General features: G+C 40.9%; 1 protein-coding gene across 3 annotated transcripts in view; it reads right to left on the bottom strand.

Moving 5' to 3' along the window:
• Positions 1-26,875, bottom strand: part of LOC148032151 (myb-like transcription factor family protein) — a 69,107-nt gene that overhangs the window by 22,068 nt on the left and 20,164 nt on the right. For all 3 annotated transcript variants that reach the window (XR_015691578.1, XM_087682791.1, XM_087682790.1), the window contains exons 6-7: positions 12,097-12,226; positions 6,278-6,345 (exon numbers count right to left, since the gene is read on the bottom strand). Coding sequence is in view for 2 of the 3 variants with exons in the window: in XM_087682791.1 (XP_087538917.1) it covers positions 6,278-6,345; positions 12,097-12,226 (198 nt within the window). In the remaining variant the exon portion in view is untranslated. The remainder of the gene's footprint in view (positions 1-6,277; positions 6,346-12,096; positions 12,227-26,875) is intronic.

Raw genomic sequence — 26,875 nt, forward strand, 5'->3', positions numbered from 1 at the left:
GTGTATTGTCTGCGGGCTATGCATATACCTGCTCACTTGAGATATTGCATATTGAATATCAGGGCGTGTGTTGCAAAGATGAATAAGACAGCCAACAGTTTTTGGTTGTAAATTGCAACATCAGACATCTCTTCACTACCATGCATAGACAGCTTTGAGCTTGGCTGCATAGGAGTGCACATAAGTTTGCAATCTTACATGTTAAACCTATGTAACACCTTATCCACATATTGTGAGTACGAAATGATGATACCATGCTAATTTTGGGTGAATTGAATCCCCAAATAATAGTGTAGACAGCCCATATCTGACACAACAAATGCATGTTTTAATTCAGCCTTAAAATCTATAATTTTTTCCTCTATAGATCCAATGAGCAGCATGTCGTCTACATAAAGAATGATAATCAACAGCAAGTCCCCCCTTCATTCTTAATGTATAGAGTGGGAGCAATCGGACTATTTTTTAACCCTTTGTTGACCAAATAAACATCAATTTTATAACCATGCATGAGGAACCTGTTTGAGACCCTAAAGAGCCTTATGCAACTTGCATACCATATGCTCTTTCCCTTTAACCACAAACCCTAGAGATTGTGACACAAACACTCTCATACAAATCCCCATTTAAAAATGTTATCTTGAAGTCCAACTAATGAACTTTCTAGCCATAATTTGCAGCCATAGCAATCACACATCTCATCATACTCATGCATGATGTAGGAGCAAAGGTTTCCTTAGAATCTATGCCCTTCTTCTGTGCATAGCTTTTTACTACCAACTATGCTTTGTATCTCTTAATAGTGCAATCAACCTTGTGTTTGAGTTTAAAAACCCATTTCGTGCCTATGGCCTTCTTACCAAGTGGTAAATCCACAAGATCCCATGTAGAGTTAGTGGCAATGGAGTCTAACTCCTCCTACATGACCTGCATCCAATGTACATCTTGCTGACCTTTGTTCAAGTAGGCTCATCATCATCCAATAGTGAACTCATGAGCACATGCTCATCACAATCATCTACTTCCACTATATCAGCCAAATGTGCCCCCTTGCATCATGTGCTGCATGCCGGCAGCCCTTCTAGTGTGCAGAGGTAATGGGGCACCCATTTTACTCTCCTAGAGAGTTTGTAACAACCATCTTGGGACTGTTTTTGCTGCATTTACAGCAGCCCTTCCATGCTGAATTGTTTTTACCTTACAACATCACGTCTAGTGCATCGAGGTAATGGGGCATCCATTTCGCTCTACTGGAGAGTTCGTAACAGCCATCTCGGGATTGTTTTACCTTCTAGTCTAATTTTTTGTAGAAATATCGCCTCAGAACACGTGTCAACAATAACTAGCATGCATACCAAAGCCAAAAAACTGAAAAGCCCTAAATTTCTCACATTGATATTGAAGAAATTCCGCAATGTTGGCAATTTTGGTGGAGATTCACCCACGGGAACTTGAATCGGGCAAAAGCCCAACTTTTCTCAAAGAAACTTTGAGAAATTTGGAAATTGGAAAAGTCAGCTATAAATCCCCAATTTTCTTGATACGGAGTGTGAGAAATTGAATATTTCTTTGAAATTAGGTATGAGACGAGCAAGGTGGATGAGAAATGAATTTTTTTTTCAAAAACCCCCAAATATTGAAAATTAGGGTTTTTGTGTTTTTCTCGGATTTGCAAGAAATGACAGGCAAGGCTGAGAATACTACAAACAAGGCTAAGAGGCTATCTGTGCACACTTGCATACAAGACTGTGTATAGGACTATGTGTAGACTAAAAACAACAATAGCACCTTCTTCAAAACAGCAACTTCTCTTCCCTGGGTTTGACGTTGGCTGCCTATAGGAGGACCTTGGCAGAGTGGCACCAACTAACTGTGGCTGTTCAGAATCAGCATGTAGAAGCTGCTCTGATACCAAATGTTCAAAATGGAGAGAGAGAGAGAGAGAGAGAGAGAGAGAGAGTGTGTGTGTGTGTGTGTGTGTGTGTGAACACAAGACAAAGCAAGAGTGGACAACAATTCCACACTCAAAACATGCAAGTGCTAGAATGATAGAATGAAAGCACACTACAAACCGACTAACTAAAACTTTAGGCACTATCCATAGAATTGGCATATTCTAACAAATAGATGCTATTGACATGCTCTTAACACAATAATACAAGGTTTTTCTTTAATCTTGATGTTGGGCCAATTAAGAGAATGTAAAGGTGCAATGAGACAATTATTCCTTAATGATGAGTTCACCTCATTGGCATTGGTAGACACCTCTCTCTCTCTCTCTCTCTCTCTCTCTCTCTCTCTCTCTCTCGCCTACACTTCTATTTGTATGATCATTCGTGCATGATGTATCCACTCCCATCAACGTACACTTGTAAGTTGTAGCACATGTTGCACATGCAGCAATGCCATAGAGGTTTTGGGGCATTACCCTAAAGTGTTCATCTTATATACTCTAATAGCATTGCTATTTAAACATCAATTTTATCATACTCGCTACAAAATAATCAAGTTTAAATTTTGTTTCATACTAACATTGTACCATACCTTATAAAATCTTAAGGTACCATTTACTACCATACTTCATCAAGTACAATATTGTGCCTTTCATACCTAACAACTATGATATCAACGCACATAGCACCAATTACTCAAAATTTACACACGACTCTTAAGCCTTCATGTCACATGAACTTGTCTTCATCTTGTCTCCATCTCTTATATTAAAAGAACTATGACAAGTTGAGGGTTTCAAGCCTTCATGTCACTATTTAGTAGCTACACATTGCTCGCAAGAGTTGAGAGTAAGTACTACCGTCTTAGTTATGCAAATCTTTGTGTGATTGCTTCCATCCTCTCACTATAAATGGCTTTAGTGAAGAGAAATAGGCATAAAAACACATGCAATAAAAGTGCTTTTTGAAGGCTAGAATTGAAAGCTAGAACTAAAACACATTGCCTATCAACCATGGTAACCATGAAATGCATTTCACTCACGCTGAAATGCGAAACGTTTCACTGAACATGAAACACCCTAAGTGAAATAGCTAACTAAAACATGATTTTCAAATGGAAAAAATAGTTTTTCTTGCTTTTTTAAAGGGTTTTTGCAAACTCTACTTATAGGACACCATTCATATTAATCTTATGCATACAAAAAAATATATCATTTGTTGACATGAAAGGATTTGCATGGTATGAATTCATAAGTTGGAAAAGTTGGAATTCACTGTTTATTTAAAAAAACTTACATGTATTTTTCAATTGTTTCACTTGGGACTTGCCCAAAGATGAAACGTTTCAAGGTGAAATTCAAGGGTGAAATGTTTCACGATTAGCTTGCTATTGACTAAAAAGTGAAACACGTGGGAAAAGTTCAAGGGCTCTCACCCAATTTAAGGGACTAAAAAAAACCCAAAAAAGGATTGACACAAAAACATGTTTCAGATTTTTAGAGTTTTGGAAACGTTTTTAAAATAGTGCTGAGGGTCTGAAACAACATTAGGGTTCGAAATACCATTTTGGGATACTATGCTTCACTAGCAGAGCAAACAACATGATCAACAATAGGACTTCACAAGTCTACAACTTCAGGTGATGATCTCAACCTAGGCAGCCACAACCTTTCCCGATATGTCTTTCCATCTAAAAAGAAATGTTGTGCTATTCACCTTTCCTTCCAAATCCTAACTTTTCCCTGTCCTTAAACAGCTTTTCACTAGAATGTTTAAATTTAATGTTAAATTTTAGTTATCCAGCCTTTGCTTCATTAATTAGTGTCCCAACCCAACCACTCCCAAATATAATAAATTAAACAAAATTTTAAATAAAGTTCAATTTAATAAAATTAATTAATGTATGCACAAACTTACACATTAACTAGTTTCATTTTTCCTCAAAGAACATTAACCCATCTCCAGCACAAGTCATGCAATTTCCTAGACTTGCCAAATAGTGTTCCGAAGAAAACTCGCATCCTCATGACATTTTCAGCCTTGATGCACTTAATCGCACCCAACATCTCTCTAGCTATCTATATTTGTGGGACAATCACAGGTATATTGAACAAGCTATAAGTTGTATTAGAGCAACAGTCTTCCATGACAGCTATTTATTTTCAAAGGAAGCTTTTCTCCCTCGCCTATAATTTGGCTGAATCCATGCAATCCTTCATGTGTGTGAAGGTTACCCATGATCACTAGATTAATAGTGACATTTGTTGGTCCTCTTCAAACCCCCTACTACGTATGACGTTACTACATGGGAGGCCTTGCAATCACTCTCCTTTGGCTCCATGGCTTTCCTCCTTGAAAAGAGATCCATTCTACGTGTACAAGAAGGCTTTCACAAATAGTTATAGAGGATGGCAATTCTTCCTTGTTCCCCATTTCTATATATGTTTCTCTATTTTTTCAAAGAGTGTTAAGAAGAAGGCTGCCTCTTCTCTCACAAGTGGCAAGACTAATGCTTTTAGTCCTTTATTGCAATCACACTCTCGACTCCATGGCTGTCCTCCTCCCTGAGGAGAGATCCATTCTACATGCACAAAAAAGCTTTCACAAATAGTTACAAAAGATGGCAATTCTTCCTTGTTCTCCATCCCTATCTATGTTTGTCAATCTTTCCAAAGCTTTTAGTCCTTTATTGCAATCACTCTCCTTTGACTCCACGGCTGTCCTCCTTGAGGCTTAAGGAGAGATCCATTCTACATGCACAAGAAGGATTTCACAAATAGTTAAAGAGGATGGCAATTTTCCTTGTTCCCCATCCCTGTCTATGTTTTTCTATCTTTTATAACAGTCTAAAAGAAGGCTGCCTCTTTTTTGGCAAGCAGCAAGACTAATGTTTTTGGTCCTCTATTGGATTTATCCTCTTGCTTGTGCTATGGGGCCTAGGACTCCTTTCTAGTTTGAGTGTTTACCTTTTCATGCTTTCAACCAAAGAGGGCATGATGATGCTCTAATCACAGTGGAAGATGGCTTTCATTGTTGGCAATTATATTAGGGATAATTTTTCAAACTGTGGACATGAGATATGCTCTTAAAACATATATGCATTCAGTGCTGCCTATGGGCTTCACTATAGAGAGACCTTCTGGTTGACACCTTAGAAGATGTGCTAATCTCCAAGTTCATGATATGTTAGCTTCTTGAGCATGCCTACATGAGGGAATCATCACATATGCTCATGTTCATAACACAGATTCCACATATATAACCTAGCAAGCTTGTCAATGGCTTGTGAGACTTTGTGCCATGGCTTATACAACTTACTCCTAGGCACCTTGGCAGTGCTTCAGATTCATTATGCTTCTTTGAGATATATCTAAAAGCCTTAGGCTAGACTGTCCATGATGCACTTTGCTTCTTATTAGTGTTCCACCATTAAGTTGAGAGAGAGCCTTAGAGGTCACTTTATCCTTCTTTATCCAATCCCATGCATAAACATACAAGGATCAAACCTCCGCTCTTTTGATCACTTTGTTTCTCTTATGGGTGGTCTCTCACTTCAGATGTACTAACATATATATGCCCTGGCCCCTTTGTGGGATCGCTTGTACTTCTACATCCCATTGTAGCTATCCTTGGATGTGAGATCCTCCTCCTTATCTGCAGAGAGAGGTTGCTCTAATCTTGCTTTCTCCAAGCTATTGTTTGAAGCCTTACACATTTTGTTCAATCTCTATGTTAATAGATCTTGTGTTTAGCTTCTGCATTGCATCACTCTGACAATTGACAAGGTATCACCTACAAGTTTAAATTATCAACCTAACATAATTGACCAAAACATACATTTCTAGTTCCCAATGACATGTAAATCTCTATATATGACCTGGCACCCCTCACTAAAGGGACCATGTGAATATCTTGTAAACCAACAATAAGCTTCAAACTGCTGATGTACAGTCCCTTAGCTCATGTTGAATCAACAACATCCTATAGAAGCTATGTACAAAGAGAAGAGAATAAATTTTGTACATCAAAATATTCATGAAATTGTGGGTTTCAGCCTTTTACTCTACAATGTTAAGAAACATATCAAAAATTTGTATCCCAAAGAAAGGCAATTAGCATATTATAGCAAATAAATTATCTCAAGCCTTTAGAAGTGAGGAAAACAAGAACTTTTGCAAATAAGAGTTCTAGAGATTGTGAATCTTTGACAAGAAATGGACCGTAAAAATTTTTATAAGCTCAATGTCAAATGTGTGATCTATATTACCAAAAATAGTCCAATGTCTTCAAGTAAACTATGATCTGAATATTGGCTTAGAAATCACCTTTACAAGGGTGTGATCTGCTGCATCTTCAGGTGTAGATGCTCTTGCAAGGATTATAGCTTTTGCAGCTGCAAAGACAAACACAAAACAAACAACAGAGTTCAAGTTAAGCTAAATATACTTCTCAGTACTTATAATCTAAGCATTTAGTATGCCTATATAAGAATGCATATTGATCTATCTGCCTTCGGATTATATTGCCTTCCTATATATTTCACAGCCAAACAAAACATGCATGTGCATAGAGAGAGAGACATTCACCATATTGCGCAAAACAAAACATACGGATCAAACCATTTCATTCATGCATGTGTGTGGATCATGGTAACTGTGAAACATGTTTCAAGCAGAGTGAAGCACAGAATTGAAAAGTTTCAGTCAAGCATGAATCACCCAAATGTTTCACCTGCCCCAAAAAAGAGGATTACATGAGTGTACATTTTTTGGTTAGATGAGTTGTGATCAAACTATTCTTGTTAAATTGTTGGCCTTGCAAGTCAGGAAACGCATCAATTGTCAAATCAACATAGCACATTCTCTTCATTGTGGACACTAGACAATAACATTGTGAGCATGACACCAAGACTTCCTGTGATTACCTCTCTCTCTCTCTCTCTCTCTCTCTCTCTCTCTCTCTCTCCACAGGGGCCAGTTGTGACGACCCCAGGCCTACACAACCTGCCTACACCCAGTCCTATGCCCACCTGCCTAGCAAGCCTGTAGGTCTTGCTCCACCCTTGTCCCCCAGCCATCCTGCCTTGCCACTGCCCTAGCTACCAGCCCACCCTTGCCCTGCCCTAGTGCCATCTTGCCTCGCTTCACCGTCCCCACCCTTACTCCTATTGACCCACCTTGCCCCTTTTAGGATGTCATCCTGCCCTACCCAGATCTGTTGACCAGACCCTGTTCTGTTGGCATGCCCTGACCCTCTCCTATCCATACTGCTATCAGGCCGCCGGTGGTTGGGGGGGATGTGGTTGTAGGGTTTCGTCAGGGGTGGGGATGGGGATGGGGATGGGGATGGGGATGGGATTACTACAAGGTTTCAAATTAGTGCAGACAGATGGCAAGTGTGGCCTTGTTTCAAATTAGTGGAGACGGATGGCAAGTGTGGATGCCAAACTGGACACCCTGGAGAAAGCACTAAAAATGCTTATCACTAATACAAAAACAAACGTGGTCATCGAGATTAACCAGGTGCAGCCTGACCTACAAGCCAAAATCACAAAACTTGGGAATGAAGCCAAGAAATTAAAAAGGAGAAGGCAGCCATGTTGACAAAGATCTAGTAACCAAAGCTTGGAGAGTTCGGGAAGAACTGCAAAAGCGTACGCTCATTTTGAGGTTCTCAAATGAGATGGAAAGGACGGCCTTCACAAGGAAGAAGGCCATAATATGAACATTCCAAGGGGATTCCATCTACGTAGATGATCTTACCAGGATGTAGGTGAGTTTATGTCTACCACCAGCTCAGCTATCTCCAGCCCTACTACCTATCACCCACCAACTCTATCAAACGGCACGTCTTCCAAACCACCTCCATCTCAGTCCACAGCTCAAAGCCACCTAGCTGCTGTTCCAGCACTCGCCAACTGAAACCAACCTTCCTCCTCCGAGAGGGTGGTAATGATCTGATTAACCAACAATTACAAAAAGCATAAATTTCACATAAACTGAAAATGCACATGTTACCACTTAATGTTGAACATTCGACAGCCTATTGGCCCCAAAACTTGGCGTCCCTTGCGGTATTTATTTAACTTGTATTGTAAATGGATGGAATACAACTAAGACTCTTCAACCTCCTCCACTAATCCAAGTGCCTCTTGCTGTCATAAATGACCAACAAGCCTTCAAATTAGTTGCCCCTTGATGTGCTCCTTGGGAAATAAATTAGCACCAAATTAAATGCTAGTTGGCTGGTCTCCTGAATCTTCTTGAAATACACTGATTTTAGCTCTGAAAATTCAAGCCCAAAGCCTTTAATCTAGGCACACTTCCTAAGGTGGCTGTCAAACCCTAATTTATGGTATACAGTAGAGATTCACCCAAAATCTCCACCTCCAAGGGCTGGATTGCTGTAAAACTTGAAGCAAAGCTAGGAAATGGTTGGAAAAAGAGAGAGACTGCTATAGAGAGAGAAAATTCAAAGATTTGTCGCAAGAATTTGGTGAAATTGAGCTACTGACCCAGTTTTCCAGCCCCAAATGGATTCTCCAACAAGAAAGGGAACATCAAAGGCTGTAATCTTCAAGAGAAAGTGCATCAGTCACAATCATCAGCTTCCCGTGGTCAAGAATATGCAACCACCTTCTTCAAAATTGTCTCCAATGGTTGAGAAATGGCCCCAAAAGCAACAGCAGCCAAACCTCTCTTCCCAACAGCTCCAAAATGCAAAAATGAGATTTCCTTCTCGCTTCAGCCCCAATCCAACTTTCCCAGACTTGCATGGGCAAGTTTTGCCAAGTTGTAGCCTTCTAAACTGAATATTCAGTATTTTCCAACCCATTATATTAATTTTCAAAATATAAATTTTAAATTTAATTTAATAATTATTTTGTGCCCAAAAAAATAATCTAACCAACCAACAATTATCACTCCGAATTGGCCAATTCCCTAGTCTCACCACCACTGACACTAATGGGTAATTAAATGTTCTAGGCCAACTTCTGATACCGGATACCACCTAGTACCTTCCAGGCATAGCTTATTACAACTTTTGCCTTTGGCACCAATTGATATCTCAAGGTCCTAAGTCCCACATTGTGAAATAATTAACTTGCACCTCACATGTGTGAGTAACATTTGCACATTTGATTAGCTTTTAATCAAATGCTAAGCAAAGCAATCAATAAGATTTCACATCCTCGTGACACCAACACTATAGTCGCAGCCAACATAAGACATCCCAACCAACAAAGAAGAGGAAGAGGAAGAGACCACTATGTTAAGCATGAGCAACGCATATGTGCCTTTGCTTGACCTACCCCATGTGTCAACACATATGGTTCTTGCATCATCGTTGGCCCTACTCCAACCTTTCATTTGACCACATGTTCGCATCTACCACCTTGCCATCTCTAGCCGGATCCAATCCCGCCAATCATGTTAACCTGCTACATTATGCCACATCATACACCCATGACCAGCCACCGCATCATCAACTATTCAACACTCGACACCAAACCTGTGCCACATTGCCTCCTATACATGGCCATCCTGCTCAAATTTCCACCAATAGTCCATTAACATGCTTCGACTAGAGATAAGGAACAAGGTTTAAAATAAACATTAATTACTTTAAATTCAAGCCTTTGTTAGTTAGGGGCAATTCATGTGAAAATTAGGGTTTTTAATTTCAATTGAGATCTCCTGATTTCTTCGTTAAAATTTGGACTTTTTCACATTCAAGCCCTTTGCCATCAAATTGAAGCCTCCAACGAGACGTTAAAGACCCCCTCAGATCTTCTTCCTCACCATTAGGCATAAAATGACCCATTAAGTGTTTTGTGCTTGGCAATGTTGTCGCAAGTGCTCAACATCAACTACAACATCCTCATGGTCAACATCGAGGGCAGATTATATAATGCATAAGACTTTAAAAACTAAAAATTTTACTATGAAAATTTCAAAAAATTGTACAATTTGTACTTATTTTTATTTCTTTTCCTTCAATTCTCGAAGGAGTCCTCGCTTTCAAGGGGGGGTTTATAACCAATTCTAATGGTCTTTGAGTTGAGCCCAAGAGCTATACTTAAGTTTGGACCCCTAATCACGTGTACTGTGCCTCCAAACCATATTGCCTTTTGACCAACGTCTAAGCCACACACGAACACCTTTGGATCAACTTCAATTATATCATTGAGCTTGTTAGTAGAACATGCCATGGAAAAACTCTAGTTACAAATATCTTCCTACCTTTGTATATCTCCATTTGGAATCTTTCCTATGGGATTCAACACTACCTCTCATGAGGTAAGACCTTCCCATGTTTTCTCTTCTTATATTACAAGTGTGGGTTGGTGGTATGAGAACCAACTCTTGGGACATGGTCATGACCTGATCTACTATTAATTCCCATGCTCAAGGGTGAGCCCGTTTGATTCTATGGCTGGGAAGTAAGTCTAACACCCATTCACTTTGTGTTCTTTATTGTGGGTACAGCTTATGTCATGTCTTGTGTGAAGTTGGATCCTAGGGAGACATTTCACTCTCAAGATTGCATGTTCTTCTTAATGGAGTTCCATAGACAAAATGCTTGGACTAGATCCCCATATTAGTGAAACGAACATTAGAGGAGTAATACAGAGGATTACCAACAATTGATCCATAGGACACCTTAAGCAATTCAGATCCCAAATACTTATTGTTGCTAGTCCCTACACAATGGTTCAAGAATTGAATCTACCTGCTATTTGTGAGGGAGAGGCAATATATACTTCATACATTAATATTCCAGTCGACATGCTGTTGCTCTGGTGCAAAGCCTGATCAGTTGTGTCTACTGAAAGGGGGTCTGCAAAGGACTCACCCCAGTCAGTGAAAGCAACCCCCTCTGGGCACAATGAATCTTGGATGTGGCTTTGGACTCTCCCAAAGGTGGAAGGCGAAAGATACATGAGAGAGCATTACATCTGGACATGGATATGCTAGTGCCTCTAAATTAAGCTGAGGAAATTGGGGGGGGGGGGGGGGGGGGGGGGGGGGAAGCCCGAATGCATTGGATATGGAAGCATGAAAAAGGCATGGAAACTGGCTGAAGGGAGAAGAGGAAAAGATAAGGGCAGCAGGGAAAGGAGATGCTGGCGAAAGAAGGGGGGAAAGCTGAGAGGCTGAGGAGGAGGAGGAGGAGGAGGAGGAGGAGGAGGCAGCATTGAGGAGGCTGCCAAGAAGAGGCAGAAAATAGCCACGTGGGGATGGAGGGTGATCAGCAGGGCAGGTAGGGGGTTTTGAGAGGGTGCAGTAGAGAAGGCAAAAGTCTGACAGTGAAAGCAGTTGTGTTACATTCTTGGACATCCAGATTAGGCCCATTTTGCACATCATTGTGCAATTGATGCTGCTTGTGCCCATCGGAATGTAAGTGGATGGCTGATGAAGAAGACAGAGAAATAGGCAGGGGGGCTGAGGGCAGAAGGAACAGTATGCAGGAGCGAAAAGGTTGCAGGGAGGAGAGACAGGAGGGTTAAAGGCAGGCAAGAGGAGAAAGGAAGCAGGTGAAGGATGTCTAAGAGCAGGCAAGGGCTGTGGGAAGCTGAAGAGATTGTGAGGGGCAGGGCATGGCTGAGAGGAAGCAAGAAACAATGGCAGCAGCACGTGAGGGTTCCCAAGTCCAGATGATGTTATTCTCAAACATTACTCTGCCAGTTGGCTGCATGTAACATAAGTGGACCTTGAGAGCAGTCATCCACATTTGTTAAAAGGTAACACCTCACACACGTAAACATCAGAGGTCTAAATGTTTTTCAAAACTGTCCTCGTAATGCATGTCCAAAAATTTTTAAAAAACAAGTTTGTCAAAAATGGTTCAAGAACTGAATCTACCTGCTATTATTGAAATAAGGATTTATCATAAGCAATTTATACCCTATCAAGTACTCAATCAAGTGCTCTTTAGAATTTCAAATCTTAAACTCAACTACAGTGCCACAGGACAGGCTATTTGCTAATTATATCATTCATAAGTCAATCTTGAATGCAGTGAATCGCTTTCTGTTCCACATTTGCTTAAGGCACACAAAAAACAATGAATATCTAAAAATTAAAAAGGGATAATCACATGCATATCCATCAACCAGAAATCAGTTGTGCATCAGCTATACCTGAGTAGTAGCGGCTTTTTAGCTCTTCAACACTGCGAGGAGGATTGAATCTATCTGCTATTATTATGAAACGAAGATCAAATCGTTCGCAAAGATCAAAAAGCTGATCAGTCTCTTGCTTGCTCCAATTCTGAATTGCAAACAGACACAAATCGATATTAAAATTGGGCAAAAGAATAATCATTCATTTCATTTGTAAAAGCATTGTACAATCCTAGCCAGTCAACGTGTGAATCACCATATATCTAGGTTTCAAAGTCTGTCATATTGGGTTGAAGTTTGTTTTTGGTAGACAAGGCAGAAAGAAATACAAGTAGAACATAATCAATATGGCAAACATGGCGTAGTCCTTTCAATTCACCTTGAACTTATTCATGTTATCTCTAGCCCCTTCCTCCCTCCGCTCTGCACGAGCTCCCTTACCCCAATTCAGAACCATAAGCAGATTTGAAAATGTACTAACTACTGTAATGAAGATGTACTAACTACTGCAATGAAAGACAAGATGTTCTGGTCTCCCATACCACCAAGAGGTGCTCCAATGAGCCTAAGGATCACAGCCTAGTAGGTGCATGTCTCCGACTGGGTGCACAGGAAGCCCAAGGCTACCTTTATATTATGAAGCTAACTGGGCAATTAGCTGCCCAAGTGGGTACTTGTAATCCCCAGCTACAATTCCTCCTACAGACATGACACGACACAAACCATACAGGCAAACTGAACAAACATAAGGAATAGGTGTACAAATAGGACTGCCTAGGGCCTCTAGTCCAAGTATGGTGATCACACGATAAAGTGCAAAATGAGTGTTGGGTGCTATTTTACAAGACCTGGCTGCCCTAACGCTAAAGGGCCTTGAGAGTGTTCACACTATGAAACCTTTCTAGACTAATGCTATGGGGACCCATCCTAGATGTCCAAGCATGTAACGGCACATTCCTGTCCAATGAGACCCCAAACTAGCTGGCCAATCACCTACCCTAGCTTCAGGCCCCATCAAGCATCTAACCTAGTCATGTTTGCCAAGCCTAAACTTTAACCTAGGGTTTGCATTGCGCACACACATAGAGATGAATGGAGACAAACAATGTGTTTCCATCTCTCATGATTGGAGATGAACCACACATGTATCACCTTCCTTTCATCTTTTTCAGCCTTGCCTTTTCAAAACACACCAATACATAATTGCTCTGCAAACAGTAAAGCACGTCTATAGCAATCAACTACCCTCTTTTGCTATTCCTATGACCTCCGCAGTGAATATTTTATCTTTGCATAGGTTGCATCCAAGTTTTCCACATAACAATCAGCCTCAAAGTTATCATCCTTAGTCTGCAAGATAGATAGTACTTGCTTGCCACCATAGAAACAAGGAACGGCCGTTCCGGGCTATAGGAACGGTTTAACGCGTTCCAGATCCTTGGACGAGGTGAAACGGCCAGGGAACGTTCCTTGCCGTTCCCTGGGCCGTTCCCTGTTTGGAACGGCCATTCCAAGCCTGTTGACTAAAAATTTACATTTTTCCACCATTTTTCTTTTTGCTTATATCACACTCCTACTACATATTCACCTATCTCCATTGCCTAATGTGCACACACTAATCTCTCTCTCTCTCTCTCTCTCTCTCTCTCTCTCTCTCTCTCTCTCTCTCTCTTTTGAATATTCAAAGTGTCAAGACAATCCACAAGCCAATTAGGAGTCCATGCAAAGCTCAAATTTGATGCATTATGAACTCTTGCAAATCACAATCAAATTTCAGCCTATTTTCAATTTCAAGGTAATCATCCATTTATATTGTCTAATTTCAAGGGAAACTGGAATAATTGGGGCAATTCATGAGCAATTTGGAGCTGTGGGGTAATCGAGTCAATTTTGGGACATTTGGGTCAATTTGGAGCATTGAGGGGTATTGGGGCAATTAGAGGGACATTCTTTGGGGCAATTTGATCATGCAGGGCATATTTGGGGCACTTAAGATATGTGCCGTTCCCCCCCTTCCCGTTCCCCCACCTTGGACGTTCCCCCCGTTCCAGGGGGTCCCGCTCCCGTTCCCGTTCCCCGTTCCAGGTAACTATACTTGCCACCCTCAACCACCTCAAATGAAGCTTTGCCAATGGAATTATGCACCATGTTGTTGTAGGCAAACTCAATCAATGGCAACTATTGCTCCCATTGTTTCTTGTGGCTTGAAATATAACACGTCAAAAGATCCAATACTCTAGAATTTGCTTCCTCAGATTGACCATCTATTTGCGGATGGAAGGATGATGAGAATTTCAACTTGGTACCCATACTTTAAAAAACCCCTTTTAAAATAATCTGGTCATCCGAGAATCTCGATCACTAATGATCAACTCTGATATACCATGATACTTAAAGATGTGCTGCAAAAATAATCGTGCCATATGATTAGCCTTTATTTTCTTCCTCACCGGAATGAAATGGGCCTATTTACTAAACCTGTAAATGGTAGTCCATATTCCATCATTCCCTATAGGTATCCTAGAAAGCTCAAAAATAAAATCCATTGCAATACTCTCCCAAGGCCTATCTAGAATAGGCAAGGGCTGCAACAAGCCCAACATCTTTTGCCTATCATGCTTTACCTTCTAACATATGAACAAGTCCTGACAAATTGTTCTACATCATGCCTCAAAGCTGGCCAATAAAAGAAATACTCTCTTTTGAAAATGGCAACAACAAATACAGCATGGACAGATTATCCTTTCAACTTTGCGTCAAATATGAGTGTCTTTCTCTTATGCTAAATAGTAATCTCTTTTGCACATGAATCAATCACTGCATGCATATTGTGACACCATGGCATACCAAGCACCACACCACAACCCTCAAGTGGAGCAATGAAGAACTCTTCACTATCCACGTATTCTTATATATGTAACCAAAGCTTTCCAATGAGTGGTATGACAAGCTTTATATAGCCTTTATATACCTTTCCAACTTCCCCCATGGGTCCCATCTCATCCTCTCTAAAGCCTAGACAAGAGGCTGCTATGTCTCCAGAGATGAAGTTGGCTCGTGCACCATTATCAAAGAAAATCAATGCATGTTGATCCCAAAATTTGCCCCTTGCTTTGCACAACTCAGTAGAATCATCATTGAGCGGATCATGAACAACATTGGGTACCAATCCCACTGATGTTTTAGACTCCTTTCCCCTGGGATCTCCCTCATTTTCCGATTTTGCACTTTGTTGCCTATTGAGACAGTCCCTTGCAATTTGACCCTCCTGTTTACAAATGAAGCATTTATTTGAAGCCATCAATTCCCTACATTGCGTCAATATTTTTTAGCCCTTTCTTTGCTCTTTTGGCCTCTTTCCAAGCTGATTTTCAAATCTACCCCTTTTCTAAGCCTTAACAACTTTTTATTTGGCTTCTCCCTACTCACTAGGAAACTCAAATCTTTTACATGCAGCAATGTATCTGTTGTAGCAACAATCTCTGTGAACTGAGACATACTAGACACTATGGATTTAATGCAAAAATCCATGATTCCTTTGGACAACCCACAAACATATTTTTTCACTTGCTCATGAAGGGGTACGGGGTGATACAAAGTGACAAGCAACAATGCATCCCAAAACCTCTTATTATATTGCTCCAAATTATCACATTCCTTAATATCCAACTTATTCCAAGCTGCTAGGATGTCTAACTCAAAGGTACTTGTCAACCGATTCAATGCAAACATTTGTTGAAACTGTACACATGTTGACAGTGCTCTATCTTGCATTAAAAGAGTGGACCACTACTACAATGCATTTTGCTCCAAGAAAGTGGCTGCATTTCGAATCTTCGAGGACTCACTGAAGTCTCCCCGACTTAGCTGCATCAAATTGTTAAATGAAAGTCAAAGCTTTCAACCTATCTTGTGCACCATTGAAGGACTCAAACTTCACCGCTTTTCCACCCTCATCATAGTCTTTTGCTGCCCCTTTGGGTGCGAAGTTCACACACTAGCTGCTACAGAAAAGATGCATTTGCTGAATTTACATCAAAGCTAACACTAAATGAGGCATTTGCATGACCAACACTCATTCCTTGAGCCACATAAACATTCTAAGGTGCATATGCATTACGAAGCATGCTACTTTGTGCCCCAGGCATCAAGCGAATGCTGCCATACATAGAGTTTTGTACATTTCTAGCCATATCCAAATACATTAAGCCTTGGACACCGTGCATTGGTTGCTACATACCATAGGGATTTGTGCCATACATTTCCATATGCGGTCCCTGTCCCAACCCTAGCATGAAAAATAGTGCTTCCACCAAAGTAACTTGGCTACCCCATCATAGCATGCATGCTCCACTGTCCAAAATCCATTGGATCAGCACTTCTATAGTTACCACGAACGGGGAACGGGAACGGGACCCTCCGGAACGGGGGAAATGCCCAAAGTTAGGGAACGGGAACGGCGTTATATATATATATATATATATATATATATATATATATATATATATATATATATATATATATATATATATATATATATATATATATATATAGAGAGAGAGAGAGAGAGAGAGTCAAGTTTCAACACTTAAGCCTAGATTCATCTAGAGATATATATCATGCACATGTCCAGGCAGGAGAGACGCCAGGTAGGCGAGAGAGGTGGGAGTCGCGAGAGGTAGCCTTGGCAGTCGGGCGCCAAGCAATCACGCCGGGCAGTCGAGAGAGGCATGAGAGGCGGGAGGTAGGTTAGGTAGGCGAGAGGTGGGAGTCAAGCCAACTGGAGCGAGACGGGACAGGACGCGATCAATATTTTTTGAAAAAAATTTAATGCCCCGCTGCTGGAACGGCCAGGGAACGGCCTGGAACGGGCAGGAATGGAACAGGAAACAGGCTGGAACATTCCGCCAGCGTTTCTTGGGCTCGGACTTCCCGGAACGCGTTAATCCGTTCCTAAGTCCTGGAATGGGCGTTCCCTATTTCTATGAGCACTTCCATGATGGCCTTGCATTTGCATTCCTTGCCTTGTAGGCACCAACAATTTTTCTTCATTAACATCTTTGGGAGCTTCAGGTGAAGGATTTTGCATTACTTTCAATACACCTTGTTGTCCCAAAGGTGTAGAAGACTTCTTCTTCTTGCCCTAGTGCTGATTTTTGCTCTCAACTGAGAAATACAGCAATATGTCTTCATACAATGAGATGCAATCAAGCAGTGATGATGCCTCTCAGTATAGATACTCACATGGGGAAGAAGGAAATGCAATGTCTGATCTTGGACAAGGCTTAGACCATGCATAGCAAGCTGAAAATGTGTTGTTGGCAAGATGGAGGGCCTTCAAGGCATAACGAGGCTGATGACCAACAAAGTGAAGAGGACTTTGACGACCGATTCAAGAATCAGATGAGGATAGTAGCAAATCTCTTTGCGGAATTGGCAAAGGATCCTCAGTTCACACAATTTTTAAATGCTCCGAAGAAGGACAACAAGGTCCTTGGATAGAGCGGTAAAACCTAATTAAGCACTTATTACAACAATTAATAACTGAGCATAAATTGAAATGCACACATTACCTTAACAATCTTGGACAATAGACACTCGGTTGGCCCCAAAGCTAGCGTCCCTTTCTGTATTTCTTTATCTTTAATTACTAATGGACAGTGTACAAGTTGGCATTCCATGATCTCCTTTGCTAATCCAAAATCCCCTTGCTATACATACAATTTGCAAGCTAGTTGCGTCAATTGCCCCTTGATTTTCACCCATGAATTGCACAATTTGAACCACCTACTAGCCAAATGCTGCCCCAATTTGCATTGAATGACCTGGCATTTGAAATCCCTATCAATTCCACAAATTTTAGGTGTTGATTTCAGTGTACAATGCCTATTCCTGTTGCCACACATCCCAAGGTGGCTGTCAAATCCTAATTTCTGCAAAAATTTAGAGCTTACAGCAGAATTCCTCCTACTATCTACCAAATTTGGCTAAGATCTGTTGAGAACCACACAAAAATGTTGAGATCTTTTGAGAAATTACTGGAAAAGGTGGGAGAAAGCCAAGATGAGAGAGAGAGCTGATTTTCTTTGTAAGAAAACCCTAAAATCTGCCTACTACTTGCTCCAACTTGCATTTAATGTAGTCATCTACTGCTAGGCACCTCCAAAATGCTGTCATCTAATCGACAACATTGTTGCCATTCCCTAGAAGGTGTCTCCTTACTGTTCCCTACTTGCTAAGGTCCCTAGATAGCTATCTTCTGCAACGAATTGTTGTTCTTTGATTAGAAGATGGACCAACAGCTCCCTCTCTCTCTCTCTCTCTCTCTCTCTCTCTCTCTCTCTCTCAAGTTGCAAACTAACTGAAAGATTGAGACCCAGCCCCCCCAAAAACGTTTTCTTAGTTTGCACGGGCATTTTTGCCATGTGGCAATCCTCTAAACCCATTTTTTAGAATTATGTAGCCGTTTAATTAATCTTCAAGATGAATAAAAAATCCAACAAATTAATTTCAACCTTTTTGACCCTGCCTAAAATTAAATGTGTCCATCCATAATTAAATTAGCTAAGCCATTAGCAACCTGGAGTGATCGCCAACCTCTGTTGACCCTTAGACTTGCATTAATTAATTAATTAATTAATGTTAGTCCCTAGTGTCACCACTAACACTAATTGGCCAAACAACTGTGCCAAGGCTAAGGTTAGAAGTGACACCAACTAACCCCCAAACCCAACTGGCATAACTTATCACAACTTTTGCCTTTGAGACCCACTACATCCTTGAGGTCATTGGCATGTTACCATGAAATAACTACCGTGTGTATCACATGTGCTAAACAACCTTACATATTTAATTAATAACATAATCAAATATTATTGGCAAGATTAAAGCATCTTGAAATTTCACATCTCCATGGCAAAAGGAAGAAGTAAAGAAGAAAAATAACCAAGAGAGACTGAATGCAAAAAAGACTCTAGTCTTGAGGGAATCTTATTAAGCTAGAAAAGATGCATTAACATTAAACCTTAATTACCTCATTAAAACAACCCCAAAACTCAAAAATTACCAAAATTTCTATGTCCCATAAGCAAGCACCCAAACTTTGGGAGAATCCACATCTATATAGAAGAGGCTACCCCCACTACTTGCTCAATCCTTTGTTTTGCTTGTTCTATCTATTCTAGCCCTCAAGGCTCTTTATCCAGAGGCTGTACAGTCCTCTACCAACTACTACCACATCTCCTTCAGCCCAAGGTGCCTTGTCTACTACTGCTTCCTTATCTAGCTGCTATCTCCATAATCAAGTAACCTCTCAACTTGCAACTTGACTGTTGCTACTCCTACTACAACATTTCAACTCTAGTAGGCCATCCTACTTTCCAACATCACCAGCATCTATTCAAGGCTGTGTTTTGTAATGATGCAAACCAACTTGCATCCATCTACACCTTTCCACCTGTCACCCTGCTACATATGGCTCTCTAACTTGCCATCCTCATTTATAGGCAGTAAATTGTTGTCTTTACCAGCTCCGATATCATAGACTGTTGTGTTTTGGTTTCCAACTTGTTGTCCTTCCATTTCCAGCGTCATCTCAGCTCCGATTGGTGATTACAGCCCTTGGGATCCATATCTAGTTGATGTTGTTCTCCAACTACTCCCTCAACCTACTCCACAAGAGTAATCGATTGTTTTCTATTTGTGTTTTTGTTATTCATACATTTTGTGTTTTCTCCATGCAAACCCTAGCATATCTTTGAAGAAATACCCTAATGCATAAGCATAAATGAAAACATACAACAAAGCATAAACTCAAAAGAACACGGTTAGGGTTAGTGTCACTCAAAGACAATAAACACAATGAATCTAAATGAATGACTCAATATTGAATATAGAACGCTCATGCAACAAACAAACCATACAGGCAAGAAAACTGTATCCTGAACTCTCACGTCTCTACGACCGAGGCAAGGGTGCTGAACGGGAGAGTGTCACACTCTTAATGGATCCCGACATGCAGCAAAGGCAACTTCCAAGTGTCAAATATCAACAAACGCACCTGTGGCAAAGGAGAGAAAATACACAGCAAATGGAAATATCTAGAGGCGTGACCAGCCTGAGTGGCAGCAAAAGGATGTAAACACAAGCTCCAAATGTCAACATGATGACAGCCGGAAGCAAAAGGTGCAAACACAGCTAGGAATAGGGTCGCCCTGATCTGGGAGAGCCTCCAACATGTCAAACGCAGCAACAACGATGTCGTTAGGGAGGAAGTGATGGTCGCTAAGCTGGGAATGATGTCATCAAGCTGAGGAAGATGTCATTAATCAGCAAATGCAGCTTTGGAGATGGACTAGATGAGTTGGCAACTCCACAACAAGATGGAGGCAAAAAAAACAAGCGCCAATGGATGGGCACAAGGTCAGGGCAGATTTGTCTGACATGTCCTCCACAAACAAGGTGCGAGTATCTAAACTAACACTTGCAAATTGCGAGACTGAATGGAGGGCAAGCTTGTATTTATAGAAAGTTTCAAGACCTCATACCGCACACCATTTTAAAACTCTCTCGAACCGCAAAAAACCAATTTAGGGATTTGATTAATTAAGCATTTTTTGGGCTGTTTAAGTAGCTAATTCAGAATGTAATGCTTATATTTTCTCAACACTTTCTCTCAAGCCCAAAGAAGTCAACTAGAAAGAAAGGCCAACCCAAATTTTTTAGTATGTTTGTTTTTATATGTTTTTACTCCAAGGTGTCGCACCCCAAAGCAGCCATGGCATCGGACAAAGGGTGCACAGTGGCTGCCCAATGGCCTACCAAGACTACAAAGGCAATGGTTATCTTACCAAGGGAGTCCAAGTGCTCACCCCAAAGAGGCCAGGGCACCAAACAACGAGTACACATCAATTGCCCCATGGCCTACCAAGTCATATAAAGGTGGATGGAACCACAGTGAACTTCTCTTTTTGTGGTTAGTTTGATAATGACTGTTTCAAAAAGGAAAGTGGTGGTTGATTAAGTAGTGAACTGGAAAGAAATAGCTAGTCCCAAAGGCTTTCACAAAAAAAACAAGCTATCCCTACCACTACTAGATGTTGATGATGAAAAAAGAGGCTAGTGAAACGTGTATTTAATATGGAGGGTTATGTGGAGAGGCAAAAAAGATGTGTGAAAAGCAAGCTAGCAAGGGCTGCCTTGGAGACTGCCATGTGCAATGCCGCAAATATGGTGGATCCAAAGTCAACCACTTAGAAAGACCGAAAATGAATAAATGTGCATAGATTCATGTTTACAAAAATAGAGTGTCAATGTATTGGAGATATGCAAGAGTGATCATGCTCATGCAAATATGTAATGGTGCCACTTTAACAGTATCCTCACAAGGAAATTGTTTACTTGTCTAAGAGCCTTTTTATGATTATGTCATCATGACAATGCAAATGAAAATACAATGTTCAAAGGGTTCAATAAAAACAATGATTGAATCAAAATCTGTAAGCATCACACAGTCACTATCAAGAGAAAAAAAACCACCTCCTCTCAAAGTGAAAGGGAAAGCCAGAGGTAAGCACTCTCTCCCCATCAATCTGAAGTAGAGAAGAGTGTACCCAAGCCGATCCTAGGTAAAATGTATTGTAACACCGGCCGATTAACCGCCTTGGTCAATATGTTTACAAAATTGTCGAAGGAAAACAAAAACTCTAGGCATACGATGCCTAGCTCAACCTGCTCTATGGTGAAGTGAAAGTGGACTCGCACATGCCACATCAGGGGTGTGATGATTGGATTGCCTGCAAGGGTATGACACTCTAGTTGTCACAGTAAACAATGGTGGGAGTCGCATGAAAAATGTGTAAAGCCGTTGGTAAGCTCCTCAAGTAGATAGCCTCCCTAGAACCATCAAAAAGAGCCTGATACTCAACCTCAATCATGGAAACGGCCATAGTCTCTTGCTTACGGCTGGCTCAAGAAATGGGTACCATGCCCAAGGTAAAGAGAGAGCCGCCATGGAAACAATGAGTCACGATCTCCTACACAGTTAGAGTCACTGTACCCCTACAACCATAAACCAGATCCATAAGTTAGGCCATAAGAATAGATACACCACAAATATCTCAAAACACACAAACATGCAATCCAATGTGACATCCTAGGTGCAATGAAATATTGACAAAAAAAACTAACAAAATAAGCTAAATCTGACCTAGTGTGAATCAACCTAAGAAGCTTCTTTACCACAAACCTATAGGTGTGTTCATCAAAGGGCTGACCTAGAATATCCTTAGAAAGATGGACAATGGGATCAAGAGGCATGGGCATAGGCTCTGTTTAATCCATATAATATTGGTCCACTAATTGAAGAGTATACTTCTATTGTGATACAAAAATACTATCTCCATATCGAACTATCTCCATCCCAAAAAATAAGACAACAAACCAAGGTCTATCATCTCAAAAGTACAGCAAAGATAAGCCTTTTATCTCTACTATGACAACAAAATCAAAACCGGTGTTAAATAAATCATCTACATACAACAGGATATAGTTGATCCCCTCTGAAGTAGTACGGACACATAAGTTCGTATCATAAGGAATAGAATGGTATCCAAGAGTCCAAAGGAACTCGTCCATCCTCTAGAACCAAGATCCCGATGCTTGCTTCCGCCCATGAAGAGCTTTCCGCAAATGAAAGACCTTATCTTTCCATTCAGCAAAAGAAAAGCCAGCAAGCTGTTTGAAATAGACTTTCTCCTCCGAATAATCGTTTAGGAACTCGTCCATCCTCTAGAACCAAGACCACAGTACTTACTTCCACCCGTGAAGAGCTTTCCGCAAATGAAAGACCTTATCTTTCCAATCAGCAAAAGACAAGCCGGGAGACTGCTCCACATAGACTTCCTCCTCCAAATAATCGTTGAAGAAGACACTTTTCACGTCCATTTAATAGATCGGCCAACCATCCTGAGCAGCTAGCACAACCAAGAAGCAAAAGGATGTCAACTGTGCAGTAGGAGCAAAAGTCTCTTCATAGTCAATACCTTGCTTTTATTGAAACCCCTGCACCACAAGGCAAGCCTTATATTAGTCCTTAAAATCCACTTTGTCCCAATGACTTTCTCGTGGCTTGAACAATTGACCAAAGTTTAAGTCTCTTTTCGGTCAATACTCTCTAGCTTCCTTTCCATGGCATCTTGCCATGAGGGTACTGAAAAGCCTCCTACCAACTATTTGACGGGCAGATCTTCTAGGACGCCATATAATCAACTATAAACAATGATGCAAATGAAGCCCAAGATGCAAGCCGGGCAGATCTTCTAGGGCTCTCCAGAGTGGAATCCAGTAAAAAGATCCCAGAATCTCGCATGGTCTGCTGATACCAACGAGGTAACTAGTCTCATGGAGGAGCCTAGGATGTGAAAAATATGTGGCTGGGTCAAGAGAGATAGTAGACCCAACTCAGGAGATACTAACTTAGTAGGAACAATGTGAGAAAAGGGCTCAGAATTTGGTACAAAAGATTGCACAGTGTCCCTCTCATCAAACACTACATCTCTCCTAAAACGATCACCTCATTTGCTCAAGGATCAAACAAACGATAGGCTTTCACTCTTCGAAGGAGTATCCTACAAAAATCAAGAGATCGGATCGAGAGGTGAGCTTGCCTATTTTGATATCATGGGTGTGCACGTAAGCACAACTCCCAAAGACCCGAGAGTCGAAGAATGCCTCATACGGAGTCCTTTGAGGAATAGCCACCGTCTGGGCACCGATTGAGGAGGTACGCCGAAGTGTTAATAGCCTGAACCCAAGGGCACTAAGAGAGCTCTGCTACAAATAGCATAAAGTGTGCCATGTTCATGATGGTCTAGTTCATATGCTCTCCAACTTCATTCTGTGAAGAGGAGTTGGTAGACATAAGCTAGTGTGAAATATCATGCTCCCATAGAACTCTAAAAACTCATGGAAGGTCGACTCGCCCTCACTGTCACCCCTCAGCTAACCAATCTAGTTATGCGCTAGCAACACCCAAGCATAAAAATATGTGAAGGCATTGGACTTATACATGAGAAAGTACACCCACATGTAACAAGAATGATTATCCATAATCAAAAAGAAGTATAGTGTGCCGTTTAAGGCAACGATGGATATCAGACCACAAAGATCAACATGAATCAATCTAAGAGGTGCCTCAGCTCTATGTATAGACTGCTAAGGGAATGGGATACAATGTTGTTTTCTGAGTTGACAAGCTTTACAAACATCCCACGATAGCTTCAAACAGGAAACATTATCAACCATCTGTCAACGCGACACTCCTAAACAGGCTCGTATCCAAGATGTCCTAAGCAAAAATGCCAAAGATACTCGATGCTCTAGACTCCGTGTAGCGGCTAAAGCTTGGAAGCAGTGGAACTCAAAGCCCTCAATTGTCAACTCGATAAGAAACTATGTCACGTAGTACAAGCCACTAGGTTATTCCTCATCGCAAGCAATCACTAAACCAATCTGAGAGTCAAGAACCCTAGCTATAATTGGGGTGAAGAAGACTACTCGATTCAACCGGCAAAGCTACTGAACGGATAACAAGTTCACCCCTAGCTAGGGAATATAGTATGCACTGGCATTGAGAACATTGTCGACTATGATGATTGCTTGGTAGCATTGTGAATTTGGCCTCGCCACTACCCTTGCTGAGGGTTGCTCCGCCCCTACCTCCCCTGTTGAGGGTTACCTAACTGAGAGACAGGGTTCTGATTCTTAGCTTTTGGTGTTGTGCCTCTTGCCTTTGATCGATACTCGTCATCAAAATGGCCAGCCTTCTGACAATGTTGACAATACCAACTTTTCTTTGATACATTCTGCTACCCGAGTTTTAGAGATGGCTAGGAAATTCCTTAAATCTCACTTGTTTGGTTTCAATTTTGATTTTTAGTTTGTTTTTTAGTTTGTTTTTTATTTTGTTTGGAATTTTTTTATTCACCCTTCCTTGCTACCTCTTCTAAGAAGCAGCAACAAGAGCCCCTCTAGAGATTAGACTATGAAATTGGTTGAACAGCCGAGCGTAACACAGTAGCTAACACTCAAATTCATAGAATCTGGACACAACAAGCTATGAGATCGCCTATTGCACAAAATAAAAGTATTTCCTCAACAACTTATTTAGAAACAATGTGACCTGATCGACGAGAAAACACCGATACTCCACCAACTTGACTTTCAAGTCATCAAGGTCAATGATTTTAAAATTTTGAAGCTCATGATCCAAATTGATGCGATGGATCCTATCCTAAGCCGCATAACAATCAATCGAGTGTATCCAATGCTCGGATGCTAAGTCAAAATGTTGAAGTTGTAAATGAAATTCAAGTAAAAGACCTTACATCAACTCAACAATAGCGGAGGCATTTCTAACTTTTCATGAGCGAACAACCTTGTATGGAACAAGTGCGAGATCACATTGGGGTTTCAACCCCTGCACAAGATCCCATAGATTCTAGAAGTCACAAGACATGTCTCATCAAGTTTAACCAAGTAGTCAAGTTCAACCCGTTAAAACGAGTCTTATCATTAAACGCATGTTTGATTGATGAGAAGAAAGAACCATGAGGTGTCGAATAAGTGAAATATGAAGCAGATGGTGGAGGGAAATAAGTGGAAGGGGGAGGTGAATAGGCAAAAATAGGCTGATAATGTCCAATGGATGTTAATTGATGCAGAAGCATTGAAACATGAATATTTCCATAAAGTGTCAGTAAAGGTGGAGGCAGCCAAACACGTAAAGCCCTGTCCAAGAGACAGTTGGGATATAGCAAGCTGACTTGAAGACCCACTAGGTAATGCCATAGAGGCAAACTAATCCACACTCGAAACTGGCTGGGAGGCATTCCTAAGCCGTGAAAAATCCAAAAGTGCGGAGATGGAAGGATAACCCTCCATCATGGAGACACCACCCAGCTGGGAAAAGAACAAGATCCTGAAAGATGTACCTATGGGCAAAGAACCTTTGGTGTGATGTGAAAAGGCATGTATAGTGCACTTAATGAAGGTTGAAAGGAAGGTGCAGTGAAACTAGTGGATGGGATGGGTGGGAGATTAAATGGCTTTGTCATTTAAGGAGTTAAGGGAAAAGTGTTAGATTTCTTTTATCCAGTAAATGCAAATGAAGAAATAGATGCATCACCAAAATCATATTGACCATGAGATATAAAAGTCAAAGGAAATGATAAAGAAGCAACACTCACCATAGATTCTTGCAATTTTTATTTATCTTTTCTTGAGTTCAAAAAAAGAAAATTTTATTCTCTTTAGGGTCTATGAACCAATACTTAGTATCAAGAGTTCCTTCATCCTGAGCATCACTAATATCTTGTGGAAAAGAGAGAGAAAAATCATAAGATTGATAAGTAGTATGCATACTTAACATGGGAGTAAATGAAGGTGGAGAAGAGAACGGTTTATACTCCATGCCAGAAAGAGCCTCCAAGGTGTCAAACATAGCAACAAGTATGCCGCCAACAAAAAGTGATGGTCGCCATGCTAGGAATGATGTCGCCAAGCTGAGGAAGATGTCTCCAATCCAGCAAACACAACTTTGGAGATGGACTAGATTAGTTAGCGACTGCATAGCAAGGTGGAGGCAACAAAAACAAGCGCCAATGGATGGGCACAAGGTCGAGACAACTTCATCTAGGTTGTCCTCCGCGAACAGGATGTGGGTGATAAAGCTCTAGCACTTGCAAACTACAAAAACAAGATTGAGACTAAATGGAGGGCAGCTTGCCTATTTATAGAA

This window comes from Lygodium microphyllum, chromosome 8, assembly GCF_053477565.2.
Source record: "Lygodium microphyllum isolate KBCC chromosome 8, Lygodium_microphyllum_v1.1.10, whole genome shotgun sequence".
Taxonomy (NCBI): domain Eukaryota; kingdom Viridiplantae; phylum Streptophyta; class Polypodiopsida; order Schizaeales; family Lygodiaceae; genus Lygodium; species Lygodium microphyllum.